Source organism: Bubalus kerabau, chromosome 13 (genome assembly GCF_029407905.1).
Source record: "Bubalus kerabau isolate K-KA32 ecotype Philippines breed swamp buffalo chromosome 13, PCC_UOA_SB_1v2, whole genome shotgun sequence".
Taxonomy (NCBI): Eukaryota; Metazoa; Chordata; class Mammalia; order Artiodactyla; family Bovidae; genus Bubalus; species Bubalus kerabau.
In genome coordinates this window covers 36,954,421-36,970,528 of record NC_073636.1, presented here as the reverse complement: position 1 = coordinate 36,970,528, position 16,108 = coordinate 36,954,421, and the positions used below count along the sequence as shown (strand labels likewise).

Genomic DNA, 16,108 nt, shown 5'->3' with positions numbered 1-16,108 from the left:
TGAAGCACAAGCTGGAATCAAGATTGCCGGGAGAAATATCAATCACCTGAGATATGCAGATGACACCACCCTTATGGCAGAAAGTGCTGCTGCTGCTAAGTCACTTCAGTCATGTCCGACTCTATGTGACCCCATAGACGGCAGCCCACCAGGCTCTGCCATCCCTGGGATTCTCCAGGCAAGAACACTGGAGTGGGTTGCCATTTCCTTCTCCAATGCATGAAAGTGAAAAGTGAAAGTGAAGTCGCTCAGTCGTGCCCGACTCTTAGCGACCCCGTGGACTGCAGCCTACCAGGCTCCTCCATCCATGGGATTTTCCAGGCTAGAGTACTGGAGTGGGGTGCCATTGCCTTCTCCAATGGCAGAAAGTGAAGAGGAACTAAAGAGCCTCTTGATGAAAGTGAAAGAGGAGGGTGAAAAAGTTGGCTTAAAGCTCACCATTCAGAAAACAAAGATCATGGCATCTGGTCCCGTCACTTCATGGCAAATAGATGGGGAAACAATGGAAACAGTGAGAGTTATTTTCTTGGGCTCCAAAATCACTGCAGATGGTGACTTCAGCCATGATATTAAAAGACACTAGTTCCTTGAAAGAAAAGCTATGACAAACCTTTTTAACAGCATGTTAAAAAGCTGCTGCTGCTACTAAGTCATGTCAATCATGTCCAACTCTGTGCAAAAGACATTATTTTCTGACAAACTTCTGTCTAGTCAAAGGTATGCTTTTTCCAGTAGTCATGTATGGATGTGAGAGTTGGATCTTAGGGAAGGCTGAGCACCAAAGAATTGATGCTTTTAAACTGCGGTGTTGCAGAAGACTCTTGAGAGTCCCTTGGACATCAAGGAGATCAAAACAGTCAATCCTAAAGGAAATTAACCCTGAATATTCATTGGGAGAACTGATGTTGAAGCTGAAGCTCCAATACTTTGGCCACATGATGCAAAGAACTGACTCACTGGAAAAGACCCCGATGCTGGGAAAGATTGAAGGCAGAAGGAGAAGGGGACGACAGAGGATGAGATGGTTGGATGGCATCACCAACTCAGTGTACGTGAGTTTGAGCAAGCTCTGGGAGTTGGTGCTGGACAGGGAAGCCTGGCATACTGCAGTCCATGGGGTCTCAAAGAGTCAGACACGACTGAGCAACTGAACTGAACTGAAGAAAAGAGAAGTCTCAATTCAGTAATCTAAACTCACATGTAAAGAAACTAGGAAAAGAAGAGCAAAACAAACCCAAAGCAAAGAGAGAAAAGAAACTAATAAAGAAAAGAATGAACAAAACTGAAAACAGAAATAACTTGAAAAATCAATTTAAAAAACTGCTTCTTGAAAAGATCAATAAAATTGACAAACCTCTAGCAAGACTGACAAAGAAAAAGAGAAGACACAAATTTCCAGTATCAGAAATGAATGAGGTGTAGCATATCACTTCAGATCCTGCTGACAACAAAAAGATAATAAAACTATGAACAACTGAACACAGACTAAACTGATAATTTAAAGAAATTTATTCCTTTAAAGGTACAAATTACTGTCACTTAACCAATATGAAGCACATAATTCTTGCCTGGAGAATCCCCGGGATGGGGGAGCCTGGTGGGCTGCTATCTATGGCTTTGCACAGAGTCAGACATGACTCTAGTAACTTAGCAGCAGCAGCAGCAGCAGGCTTCCCTGGTGGCTCAAACAGTAACATGTCTGCTTGCAATGCGAGAGACCTGGGTTCAACCTGGGTTCGATCCCTGGTTGGGAAGATCCCCTGGAGAAGGAAATGGCAACCCACTCCAGCATTCTTGCCTGGAAAATCCCATGGATGGAGGACCCTGGTAGGCTACAGTCCATGGGGTTGCAAAGAGTCGGACACAACTGAGTGACTTCACTTTCACTTTCATGGCTACTAATGGAATTAATTCATAACTTAAAAAACAAGTGTCTTCAGTTTCAGATGATTTCACTGAAGAATTCTACCAAGCATAAAAAAAAAAACACGAATTTTACACAATCTCTTCCAGAAAACAGAAGAGAACTGAACTCATTTTATGAAGTCTGATATCAAAACTGAAGTACATACAGAAACAAAACACTGCTATTGAATATCCCTCAGGAGTGTAGATGCAAAAATCCTTAACAAAATGTTAAGCACATATAAATATATATATGTAAAGCTGGGCTGGAAGAAGCACAAGCTGGAATCAAGATTGCCAGGAGAAATATCAATAACCTCAGATATGCAGATGACACCACCCTTATGGCAGAAAGTGAAGAGGAACTAAAAAGCCTCTTGATGAAAGTGAAAGAAGAGAGTGAAAAGTTGGCTTAAAGCTCAACATTCAGAAAACGAAGATCATGGCATCTGGTCCCATCACCTCATGGCAAATAGATGGGGAAACAGTGTCAGACTTTATTTTTGGGGGCTCCAAAATCACTGCAGATGGTGACTGCAGCCATGAAATTAAAAGACGCTTACTCCTTGGAAGGAAAGGTATGACCAACCTAGATAGCATATTCAAAAGCAGAGACATTACTTTGCCAACAAAGGTCCGTCTAGTCGAGGCTATGGTTTTTCCAGTGGTCATGTATGGATGTGAGAGTTGGACTGTGAAGAAAGCTGAGCACCAAAGAATTGATGCTTTTGAACTGTGGTGTTGAAAAGGACTCTTGAGAGTCCCTTGGACTGCAAGGAGATCCAACCAGTCCATCATCCTAAGGGAGATCAGTCCTGGGTCTTCATTGGAAGGACTCATGCTGAAGCTGAAACTCCAATACTTTGGCCACCTCATGCGAAGAGCTGGATTGGAAAAGACCCTGATGCTGGGAGGGATTGGGGGCAGGAGGAGAAGGGGACTACAGAGCATGAGATAGCTGGATGGCATCACCAACTCAATGGACATGAGTTTGAGTGAACTCTGGGAGTTGGTGATGGACAGGGAAGCCTGGCGTGCTGCGATTCATGGGGTCACAAAGAGTCGGACACGACTGAGCGACTGAACTGAACTGAAAGCTATATATAGGTAAAGAAGGACCAAGTGCGGTTTATTCCAGGAATGCAAGTCTGCTTCAGGATTCAAAAATCAACCAGTGTAATCCACTACAGTAACAACCTACAGAAGAAAAATGGAATGATCATACCAATTGATGCAGAAAAAGCATGTGACAAAATTCAACACTCAGTGGTATTAAAACTCTCAGAAAAACAAGAGTAGCAGGGAACTTCCTCGACTTAAAGAATATCTGCAGAAAAACTCTGAGAAGGCAACAGCACCCCACTCCAATACTCTTGCCTGGAAAATCCCATGGACGGAGGAGCCTGGTAGGCTGCAGTCCATGGGGTCGCTAAGAGTCGGACACGACTGAGAGACTTGACTTTCACTTTTCACTTTAGTGCATTGGAGAAGGAAATAGCAACCCACTCCAGTGTTCTTGCCTGGAGAATCCCAGGGATGGCAGAGCCTGGTGTGTTGCCATCTGTGGGGTCGCACAGAGTCGGACACGACTGAAGCGACTTAGCAGCAGCAGCAGAAAACCTATCATCATACTTACTGGTGAAAGACAGAATGCTGTCCTCTTAAGACTAAGAAAAAGGAAGGAAGGACTTTTACCTTGATCATTGATAGTTAACAGTACTGGTGTTTCTACTTCTGGATGTAAATCTAACAAACATGTACTGGACTTTTATGCTGAAAATTACAAACTGCTGGTGAAAGAAACCAAATCCTTAAATAAACAGTCATACAGTCTACACAGTAAAAGTATCAATTTTCTCAAAATTGATATAGGGTTTCAATGTAAATTCTATCAAAATCTTCAGTTGTTGTTGTTCAGTCACTCAGTTGTGTCTGACTCTGCAACTCCATGGACTGTAGTACGTCAGGCTTCCCTGTCTTTCACCATCTCTCAGAGCTTGCTTAAACTCATGTCCATTGAGTCGGTGATGCCATCCAACCATCTTTCCTCTGTTGTCCCCTTCTCTTCCTGCCTTCAGCCTTTCCCAGCATCAGGTCTTTTCTAATGAGTCAGCTCTTCGTATCAGGTGGCCAAAGTACTGGAGTTTCAGCTTCAGCATCAGTTCTTCCAATGAATATTCAGGATTATTTTTCTTTAGGATTGACTGTTTTGATCTCCTTGAAATCCAAGGGACTCTCAAGAGTCTTCTCCAACTCCACAGATTAAAATCTTCAGTAAGTTTTTTTTTTTTTTTTTTTTTTTTAGCATGATCATTCTAAAATGTATGTGGAAAGGAAAATAACTAGAATAACTCAAAACAATTTTGGGAAAAAATAATAAAGTGAGAGGAATCACTTTACCAGATTTCAAGAATAACTATAGAGCTATAATAATCAAGATTGTGTGCTAGGGCTAGATATAAAAATTAGCTGAACAAAATGCAGACTCAGAAATAGCCCCACTGAGTACACCCACCTGATACTTGACTAAGGTGAAAACACTGAACATCAGTAGGTTACAAAAAAGAATCTTGACGTATATATAAATTTTATATAAAATTAAACTCAAAATGAATACCAGCCTTAAATGTAAAATTATTACAACTTTTAGGAAAAAATCATTGGAGATAATCTTCAGGATCAAGGGCTTCATGAAGAGTTCTTAGACATGACATCAAAAGCACAATCCACAAAAGAAAAACTAATAAATCAGACTTCATCAAAAACTGTTCTCCCAGAGGCCCTATTAAGAGGAGGAAAAGACAAGGTACAGAGAGGGAGAAAATACCTGCAAACTAACATATACAATGAAGGATATCCTAGAGAGATAGATGAAGAACTCTCAAAACTCAATATTTTGAAAAACAAATGATTCAATTAAAAATGAGCAAAAGATATAGACAGACATTTCACTGAAGAGCGTAAACAGATAGCAATAAGTTCATGACAAGATATTAACATCATGAGCCATTAGGGAAATGCAAAGACTGCAATAAGCTGTCACTGCACAGATTTTAGGACAGTTAAAATAAAACAACAAAACCAAATGTTGGCAAGGATGAGGGGAACTGAGTCTCTCATACATCACTGGTGGGAACATAAAATGGTGCCACCACTCTGGAAAAGCTAAGTAGTTTCCTAAAAAGCTAAAAACACAATTACCATATATATCAGCAACTTGGCATTTATCCTAGAGGAATAAAAACTTTCATCTGTACAAAAACCTGTATGTGACTGTTTATAGCAGTTTTATTTTTAAAAGCCAAAAGCTGCAAACAGCTAAAATGTGCCTTAATACATGAAAAACGTTAAAAGCTGTGGTATATCCATACAATGGAATGCCACTCAGCAAAATGCATAAAACAATTAGGTGGATCTCAAGGGTATTATGGTGTTGGAAAATAAGTTAATATAAAAACAACGTATGAATCTATTTATACGGCAGTCCAAAATGACAAAATTATGAAAACAGATGACTGTTGCTAGGAAGTGGGGATTATGGGGGAACAAAAGTAGTTGTGACCATAACAGGGTAGCTGGAGGACACGTGGGGTGAACAGTTCTCTAGCCTAGTCACAAAGGTCACCATAAAAAATTACACATGATAAAATGACACTGAACTATGCATTGTCCCAATGGACGGAAAGAGCAAATTAGCCAAGATGATGATGGTCAGGCTCTCTTGCCTCACAGCCTCTCCCTCTTGCCCCACGTTTTGCAAATACATGGTTATGTGACAGCTGAGATTACTTACAGCACTTCACATCCGTATCATGATGTACCCACTTGGCCGTGTGCCACTTCTGCTCTGATACCTGAAAAGCCCTGGAGTCTGCCTTATGTCTGTGTTACGGCCATCTCATGGGCGCATTAGGGACGTGTTATGGCTGTGTCTGCTGGGTCAACCACAAGAGAATACAGAGTGTCTGCTGCTACAGCTGCTATGCCAGTCAGGAGAGAATAAACGTGTCTGCAGTTTCTACGATTCCTTACATTTTCTTCCAGCTTTGCTTGTTGCCTACCCTGGGCTCAGTGAACAGTGATACAGCAAAACACATATACATTGTACCAATGTTAATTTCCTGGTTTTGATCTTGTACAGTCGTTATGCAAGATGCAGGATATAACTGTTGGGGGGAACTAGGTGAAGGGCATATGGGATCTCTCTGCACTATCTCTGCAACTTTCTGTGACTCTACAAATATTTCAAAGTAAGAATTTTTAAAGAATTGTCAAAATTTGAATAATTTATTATTCCTAACTTTCCAAGATGGCATATATGTTGTAGAGTGTCTTAAAGTTTGTTTTCTTTTGAACTGTGCAAATTTTATAATATGAAATTCCTACCATTTCTCCCTGCCTCTCAAACGTAAAAGCAGCTGAACTTTCTCCCCAGATATGTCATTTTTATTGTCAAACTGAAAATTGGGTAAGAAGCTTAACAGTTGGTCTTCGACTAATGGCTGTTTTAATAAGAAATAACATATGTCACTTTAGAATTAGCAGAGCGATTGGTGATCAGTAAGTAAGGCTCAGAAAGATGACGATTTTGCTATGACAGAGGCAAGAGATTAGCTAAGAGTCCTGTTTTGCTACCATTCCCTGGGTTGTGAAGATCTCCTGGAGTGGGAAATGGCGATCCACTCCAGTATTCTTGCCTGAAAAATCCCATGGACAGAGGAGCCTGGCAGTCTACAGTCCAAAGGGTTGTAAAGAGTTGAACATGACTGAGCAACTGAACACACATGCAGTTAACAGCTTTTTGCAGTTAACTGCTTTTTGCATTAAATATATGTGTTTACAAACAGTTAGCTAATACCAGTAGATCACTGTATTTAACTCCACATTAGGGACATACACTTTTCTGGGGCATGAGCCCCCTGTACCCCTCTTTGCCTGGCCAAGCAATAAAGCTATTCTTTTCTAATTTATCCCCCCAAAACAGCTCCAAATTGAAAATTATCCTATATATTTAAAGAAACCCATTATTACCATTCTTACAGCATTTCTACTATATCAGTATAGATATCATAAGACCCTAATGTGAAAGTAAAGCACCATTAACCAGTATTAACTAGCTGTTATGTAGGAGTGGCTTTAAAGAACTGATCCTCAAGTGGTAAAGAATCTGTTTGCAATTCAGGAGACTCAGAAGACATGGGTTCAATCCGCAGGTCAAGAAGATCCTCTGGAGAAGAAATGGCAACCCACTCCGGTATCCTTGCCTGGAGAATCCCATGGACAGAGAAGCCTACTGGGCTGCAGTCCATAGGGTGGCAAACAGTTGGACATGACTGAGCACGCACACGTTAACAGAAACTCACCGAATTAACTGTGCTCTTCCAGGTGAAAGAGATGATCTGGACTTTTCAAGTTTTCCTCCATGTTTTTCTACTTGGGTGTCTCTTAGTGTATTTCTGCTCCTAAAGAAATATTAATTGTATTAATTACTTTATGCTAAAAGAATATTAAAAACATAAATGTGTACAAATATTCCATCATTATCATCACCCAAATGATGTGTTTTCCTGACAGAGAATGACTATGAGTTTCAGTCTCATCTGACACCTGAGAGGTCCCTTCTGTCCTGCAAGCAGAGCCATGCATTTTATATAATGGAGAAACACTTGTCCAGTATTTCTTCTTGCCAGAAACAGGTCTTCACAGGTTGCTATCACTGGAAAGGTCCTTCAGTCTATGTCTTCTGCCCTGAGTCCCAACTGCCTGTGTTTTCCTTGCCCACCCGACATCACAGCAGGGCCTGTGTCTGATTTTCTGGACATTCTCCAGCTTAGTATACTCTTTGGCACATACTGGTTTGCATTAAATCCTTGTTTAGTAAATTCTTAACTGAAAAAAAAATAAGCACGTGGAAAAAGCAGTATTTTATAATTCCATCCCTCAGTTAACAGATGAGCCCATACACTTATCATTTTCAGACTCACCCTTTCAAAGACAGCCAAAAGGTCAAATACCCGCAAATCAGGGAGAAGCAGAGGAGCAAGGTGTCTCACCTCCCACAAGTCTCCCCTCTCTCAGCTCTCTGAGTCTGTGTCCAAAATACAATCACCTGTGCTTCTTGGAATCCCTATAGGTGAGTGTCCCCACATGACCAGTAGGGAGCCTGTTCTTAAATCAGTAAGAGGACAACATGGAACACTAAAAATAGACTGAAACTTGTAACCCATTTGCTAAAACTTCACAAAGTGCTCTAGGTGCTTCTGACTGCTTTGGTTTTGGTAACACTGGCCTTTATTCTTTGCTTTGGCACCAATTTACAAAGGGTCCCGAATGGAGCTAGGCTTGTACATTTCAGACTTTCATAAAACCAGTGTCCACTTTACTCAGGCCTGTCACATGTTTCAGATTCTATCCTTTTTATAATATTCACTTAAAGTTCTCTTAATACACATGGTACCACTGCTATGAAGTTTCCCCTAATTAACTCCACATGATTTTATATTTATTTGTTTAACTAATTTATTCAATTGGAGGCTAATTACTTTACATTATTGTAGAGGTTTTTGCCATACATCGACATGAATCAGCTATGGGTGCACATATGTTCCCCATCTAGAACCTCCCTCCCACCACTGGTCATCCCAGGGCACCAGCCCTGAGCACCCCGTCTCATGCATTGAACCTGGACCAGCAATCCGCTTCACATATGATAATGTACACATTTCAACACTACCCTCTCAAGTCATCCCACCCTTGCCTTCTCAACCATTGAGTCCAAAAGACTGTTCTTTACATCTGTGTTTCTTTTGCTGTCTCACATATAGGGTCATCATTACCATCTTTCTAAATTCTATATATATGCCTTAGTATACTGTATTGGTGTTTTTTTTTTCTGACTTACTTCACTCTGTATAATAGGCTCCAGTTTCATCGACCTCATTAGAACTGATTCAAATGCATTCTTTTTAATGGCTGAGTAATATTCCATTGTGTATATGTACCACAGCTTCCTTATCCATTCATCTGCCGATGGACATCAAGGTTGCTTCCATATCCTGGCTATTGTAAACAGTGCTGCGATGAACAAGATGAACATTGTCTCTTTCAATTCTGGTTTCCTCAGTGTGTATGCCCAGCAGTGGGACTGCTGGGTCGTATGGCAGTTCTATTTCGTTTTTTTAAGGAATCTCCACACTGTCCTCCATAGTGGCTGTACTAGTTTGCATTCCCACCAACAGTGTAAGAGGGTTCCTTTTTCTCCGCACACTCTCCACCATTTATTGTTTGTAGACTTTTTGATGGCAGCCATTCTGACTGCCGTGAGACAGTACCTTGTTGTGTTTTTGATTTGCATTTCTCTGATAATGAGTGATGTTGAGCATCTTTTCATGTGTTTGTTAGCCATCTGTATGTCTTCTTTGGAAAAATGTCTGTTTAGTTCTTTGGCCAATTTTTTGATTGGGTCATTTATTTTTCTGGAGTTGAGCTGCAGGAGCTGCTTGTACATTTTTGAGATTAATTCTTTTGTCAGTTGCTTCATTTGCTATTATTTTCTCCCATTCTGAAGGCTGTCTTTTCACCTTGCTTATAGTTTCCTTTGTTGTGCAAAAGCGCTTAAGTTTACTTAGGTCTCATTTATCTTTGCTTTTATTTCCATTACTCTGGGAGGTGAGTCATAGAGGATCCTGCTGTGATTTATGTCAGAGAGTGTTTTGCCTATGTTTTCCTCTAGAAGTTTTATAGTTTCTTTTTGTGTATGGTGTTAGAAAGTGCTCTAGTTTCATTCTTTTACAAGTGTTTAACCAGTTTTCCCAGCACCACTTGTTAAAGAGATTGTCTTTTCTCCACTGTATATTCTTGCCTCCTTTGTCAAAGACAAGGTGTCCTTAAGTGTGTGGATTTATCTCTGGGCTTTCTATTTCATTCCATTGATCTATATTTCTGTCTTTGTGCCAGTACCATACTGTCTTGATGACTGTAGCTTTGGAGTATAGTCTGAAGTCAGGCAGGTTGATTTCTCCAGTTCCATTCTTCTTTCTCAAGATTGCTTTGGCTATTTTAGGTTTTTTTGTATTTCCATACAAATTGTGAAATTATTTGTTCTATTTCTCTGGAAAATACTGTTGGTAGGTTGATAGGGATTGCATTGAATCTATAGATTGCTTTGGGTAGTATACTCACTTTCACTATATTGATTTTACCAATCCATGAACATGGTATATTTCTCCATCTATTTGTGTCATCTTTGATTTCTTTCACCAGTATTTTATAGTTTTATATACATAGGTCTTTTGTTTCTTTAGGTAGATGTATTCCTAAGTATTTTATTCTTTTTGTTGCAATGGTGAATGGAATTGTTTCCTTAATTTCTCTGTTTTCTGATTGTTAGTGCATAGGAAATGCAAGGGATTTCTGTGTGTTAATTTTATATCCTGCAACTTTACTATATTCATTGACTAGCTCTAGTAATTTTCTGGTGGAGTCTTTAGGGTTTTCTATGTAGAGGATCATGTCATCTGCAAACAGTGCGAGTTTTACTTCTTTTCCAATCTGGATTCCTTTTATTTCTTTTTCTTCTCTGATTGCTGTGGCTAAAACGTCCAACGCTATGTTGAATAGTAGTGGTCAGAGTGGGCACCCTTGTCTTGTTCCTGAATTTGGGGGAAATGTTTTAAATTTTTCACCATTGAGGATAATGTTTGCTGTGGGTTTATCATATATGGCTTTTATTATGTTGAGGTATGTTCCTTCTATTCCTTCCTTCTGGAGGGTTTTTATCATAAATGGATGCTGAATTTTGTCAAAGGCCTTCTCTGCATCTATTGAGATAATCATATGGTTTTTAAACTGTCAATTTGTTAATGTGGTGTATCACAATGATTGATTTGCAGATATTAAAGAATCCTTGCATCCCTGGGATAAAGCCCACTTGGTCATGATGTATGATCTTTTTAATATGTTGTTGGATTCTGCTTGCTAGAATTTTGTTAAGGATTTTTGCATCTATGTTCATCAGTGATATTGGCCTGTAGTTTTCTTTTTTTGTGGCATCTTTGTCTGGTTTTGGTATTAGGGTGTTGGTGGACTCAGAATGGGTTTAGAAGTTAACCTTCCTCTGAAATTTTCTGGAAGAGTTTGCATAGGATAGGTGTTACCTCTTCTCTCAATTTTTGGTAGAATTCAGCTGTGAAGTCATCTGGTCTTGGGCTTTTTGCTAGAAGATTTCTGATTACAGTTTCGATTTCTGTGCTTGTGATGGGTCTGTTAAGATTTTCTATTTCTTCCTGGTTCAGTTTTGAAAAGTTCCACTTCTCTAAGAATTTGTCCATTTCTTCCAAGTTGTCCATTATATTGGCATATAATTGCTGATAGTAGTTTCTTACGATCTTTTGTATTTCTGTGTTGTCTGTTGTGATTTCTCCACTTTCATTTCTGATTTGATTCTTCTCCCTTTTTTTCTTGACGAGTCTGGCTAATGGTTTGTCTATTTTATTTATCTTCTCAAAGAACCAGCTTTTAGCTCTGTTGATTTTGGCTATGGTCTCCTTTGTTTCTTTTTCATTTATTTCTGCCCTAATTTTTATGATTTCTTTCCTTCTACTAACCCTAGGGTTCTTCATTTCTTCCTTTTCTAGTTGCTTTAGGTGTAGAGTTAGGTTATTTATTTGACTTTTCTCTTGTTTCTTGTGGTAAGCTTGTATTGCTATGAACCTTCCCCTTAGCACTGCTTTTACTGAATCCCATAGGTTTTGGATTGTTCTGTTTTCATTTTCATTCTTTTCTATGCATATTTTGATTTTTTATTTCTTCTGTGATTTGTTGGTTATTCAAAAGTGTGTTGTTTAGCCTCCGTATGTTTGTATTTTTAATATTTTTCCTGTAGTTGACATCTAATATTACTGCATTGTGATCAGAAAAGATGCTTAGAATGATTTCACTTTTTTTTAATTTACAAAGGCTAGATTTAAGGCCCAAGATGTGATCTATCCTGGAGAAGGTCCGTGTGCACTTGAGCAAAAGGTGAAATTCATTGTTTTGAGGTGCAATGTCCTACAGATATCAATTAGGTCCTAACTAGTCCATTGTATCATTTAAAATTTGTGTTTCCTTGCTAATTTTCTGTTTAGTTGATCTATCCATAGGTGTGAGTGGGGTAGTAAAGTCTCCCACTATTATTGTGTTACCATTAGTTTCCCCTTTCATACTTGTTAGCATTTGTCTTACATATTGTGGTGCTCCTATGTTGGGTGCATATATATTTATAATTATTATATCTTCTTCCTGGATTGACACTTTGATCATTATGTAGTGTCCTTCCTTATCTCTTTTCACAGTCTTTATTTCAAAGTCTATTTTATCTGATATGAGTATTGCTACTCCTGCTTTCTTTTGGACTCCATTTGCGTGAAATATCTTTTTCCAGCCCTTCACTTGCAGTCTGTATGTGTCCCTTGTTTTGAGGTGGGTCTCTTGTAGGCAGTATATATAGGGGTCTTGTTTTTGTATCCATTCAGCCAGTCTTTGTCTTTTGGTTGGGGCATTCAACCCATTTACATTTAAGGTAATTATTGATAAGTATGATCCCATTACCATTTACTTTGTTGTTTTGGGTTCGAGTTTATAAAGCTTTTCTGTGTTTCCTGTCTATAGAAGATCCTTTAGCATTTGTTGAAGAGCTGGCTTGGTGGTGATGAATACGCTCAGCTTTTGCTTGTCTGTAAAGCTTTTGATTTCTCCTTCATATTTGAATGAGATCCTTGCTGGGTACAGTAATCTGGGTTGTAGGTTTTTCTCTTTCATCACTTTAAGTATGTCTTGCCATTCCCTTCTGGCCTGAAGAGTTTCTATTCAAAGATCAGCTGTTATTCTTATGGGGATCCTCTTGTGTGTTATTTGTTGTTTTTCCCTTGCTGCTTTTAACATTTGTTCTTTGTGTTTGATCTTCATTAATTTTATTAAAATGTGTCTTGGGGTGTTTCACCTTGGGTTTATCCTGTTTGGGACTCTATGGGTTTCTTGGACTTGGGTGGCTATCTCCTTCCCCATTTTAGGGAAGTTTTCAACTATTATCTCCTCAAGTATTTTCTCATGGCCTTTCTTTTTGTGTTCTTCTTCTGGGACCCCTATGATTCGAATGTTGGGGCATTTGACATTGTCCCAGAGGTCTCTGAGGTTGTCCTCATTTCTTTTAATTCTTTTTCTCTTTTTCCTCTCTGCTTCATTTATTTCCACCATTCTATCTTCCACCTCACTTATCCTATCTTCTGCCTCAGTTATTCTACTATTGGTTCCCTCCAGAGTGTTTTTGATCTCAGTTATTGCATTATTCATTATTGATTGACTCTTTTTTTATTTCTTCTAGGTCCTTGTTAAACTTTTCTTGCATCTTCTCAAACCTTGTTTCCAGACTATTTATCTGTAATTCCATTTTGTTTTCAAAAGTTTGGATAATTTTTACTATCATTATTCTGAATTCTTTTTCAGGTAGACTCCCTATCTTCTCCTCTTTTGTTTGGTTTGGTGGGCATTTGTTGTGTTTCTTTACCTGCTTAATATTTCTCTGCCTTTTCATCTTGTTTAGATTGCTGTGTTTGGGGTGGCCTTTCTGTATGCTGGAAGTTTGTGGTTCCTCTTTATTGAGGAGGTTCCTCCCTGTGGGTGGGATTGGATGAGTGGCTTGTCGAGGTTTCCTGGTTAGGGAAGCTTGCATCAGTGTTCTGGTGGGTGGAGCTGGGATTCTTCTCTCTGGAGTGCAATGAAGTGTCCAGTAGTGAGTTTTGAGGTGTCTATGGGTTTGATGTGACTTTGGGCAGCCTGTATATTAGTGCTTAGGGCTATGTTCCTGCATTGCTGGAAAATTAGCATGGTACGTCTTGCTTGGAACTTGTTGGCTCTTGGGTGGAGCTTGGTTTCAGTGTAGGTATAGAGGCTTTTGGATGAGCTCTTGTCAATTAATGTTCCCTGGAGTCAGGAGTTTTCTGGTGTTATCAAGTTTTGGATTTAAGCCTCCTGCCTCTGGTTTTTCAGTCTTATTCTTACAGTAGCCTCAAGACTTCTCCATCCATACTGCACCAATGATAAAACATCTAGGTTAATGGAGAAAAGATTCTCCACAGTGAGGGACACCCAGAGAGGTTTGCAGAGTTACATACAGAAGAGAAGAGGGATGAGGGAGATAGAGGTGACCAGGAGGAGAAGAGGAGGAATCAAAAGGGGAGAGAGCAATGTAGCCAGTATCAATTCCCTATGTGCTCTCCACAGGCTGGAACACCCAGAGAGGTTCACTGAGTACAAAGAGAAGAGAAGAGGGAAAAAGGAGAGATGACCAGGAGAAGAGGGGGAGTCAAAAGGAGAGAGACAGATCTAGCCAGTAATCAGTTCCCTAAGTGTTCTCCATAGCCCAGAATACTCAAAGAGAGTCACAGCACTGGGTAGAGAAGAGAAAGGGGAGGGAGGAGATAGAGGTGACCTGGGGGAGAAAAAGGAAAGTCAGGGGGAGAGGGCAATCAAGCCAGTAATCACACACCTAAGTAAAAATGGGTACTGAAGATTGGATTCTTAAAGGTACAAAATTGATAACAAATACCAAAAAGCAAAGATTAAAAATCTAGAGTAGAGGTTAGACTCTCAAAAATACAATAGTAAACATACAAAACAAAATCACAAAAATAATTTAAAATATATATGAAATTTGCTTTAAAAATAGGGTCTTTTTTTGTCAAGGTAATAGTAGGTTATAAAAATGAAAGTTAAAGGAGTAATAAAGGGCTTTAAAAGACGCTTACTCCTTGGAAGAAAAGTTACGACCAACCTAGATAGTATATTCAAAAGCAGAGACATTACTTTGCCAACAAAGGTCCGTCTAGTCAAGGCTATGGTTTTTCCAGTGGTCATGTATGGATGTGAGAGTTGGACTATAAAGAAAGCTGAGCACCGAAGAATTGATGCTTTTGAACCGTGGTGTTGGAGAAGATTCTTGAGAGTCCCTTGGACTGCAAGGAAATCCAACCAGTCCATCCTATAGGTGATCAGTCCTGGGTGTTCATTGGAGGGACTGATGTTGAAGCTGAAACTCCAATACTTTGGCCACCTGATGCAGAGAGCTGACTCATTTGAAAAGACCCTGATGCTGGGAAAGATTGAAGGCAGGAGGAGAAGGGAACCACAGAGGATGAGATGGTTGGATGGCATCACCGACACAATAGACGTGGGTTTGGGTGGACTGCGGGAGTTGGTGATGGACAGGGAGGCCTGGCGTGCTGCGATTCATGGGGTTGCAAAGAGTCGGACACGACTGAGCAACTGAACTGAACTTAAAGGGCTTAAAAATAAAAAAAATTTTTTTTTTAATTTTAAAATGATAATAGTAAAATATATCTAGGAATTTCTCTAGAGCTGTTGTGGGCAGTATGGGGTCAGTTCAGTTTCAGATAGTTCCTTGTTCCAGCTTATACTTCTTCTTGAGGCCTACAGGCCCCTTCCAATGTAGTAGGTGCTAACTATAGGGTTTTAATCTGTTGCACCGGTCACTTTCCTCTGTTTATTTTGGCTTCTTCTGTTTGCAAGTCTCTTCAGTGTCTAATTTCCGCCCTGACACAAGGGGGTGCAGGTGGTTACTTATTTAGGCTCACTTGTTCAATTGTGCTGTGGGGCGGGAGGAACACTGCAAACAAATATCACTGGTGTGTGTAGGGAGCGCTCGCAGTGTCTGGGCCACAGTGGGTTTGCCCCCATTCACGACATGTGTGCCTTTGCAGTCTACACTGCTCAAGCTCCAGGTTGCTCTGCAGGGGAACTGTCTAAAGCAGGCCCTGGGTTGCATGCACTTCCCAGGTCTAAGCCACTCAGGTTCAGGTTCTCGGGTACTCCACAAAAGCACAGACTCAGTTGGACCTGTGTTCTGTGCCCTTCCCAGGTCTGAGCAGCTCAGGCAAAAAGGTGCTTGGCAAGCGCACTCTCCCCACGTGAGGCAGTGTGCTTATCTCCTCCCCTGTCCCAGCTGCTCTGTTTCCTGGGTGCACAGCGGGAGCGCTGTGTGTCTCCTTTAGGGAGCTGATCACTGGCTGCAACCTTCCTGGTGGATGTCAACTGTCCAGGATCTCAGGAAGACTTGGTTAGCAACTGGGAGCCTGCTCGCAGTTTGGTAGAGAATGCCATCTCTGGGACAGAGATTGCCCCTTGCTGGCTCTGGCTGCCGCCTGCC

General features: G+C 40.2%; 1 protein-coding gene across 1 annotated transcript in view; it reads right to left on the bottom strand.

Moving 5' to 3' along the window:
• Nucleotides 1-16,108, bottom strand: part of ODAD2 (outer dynein arm docking complex subunit 2) — a 156,643-nt gene that overhangs the window by 113,975 nt on the left and 26,560 nt on the right. The window contains exon 8 of the mRNA XM_055544025.1: nucleotides 7,269-7,364. Coding sequence (XP_055400000.1) covers nucleotides 7,269-7,364 — 96 coding nt within the window. The remainder of the gene's footprint in view (nucleotides 1-7,268; nucleotides 7,365-16,108) is intronic.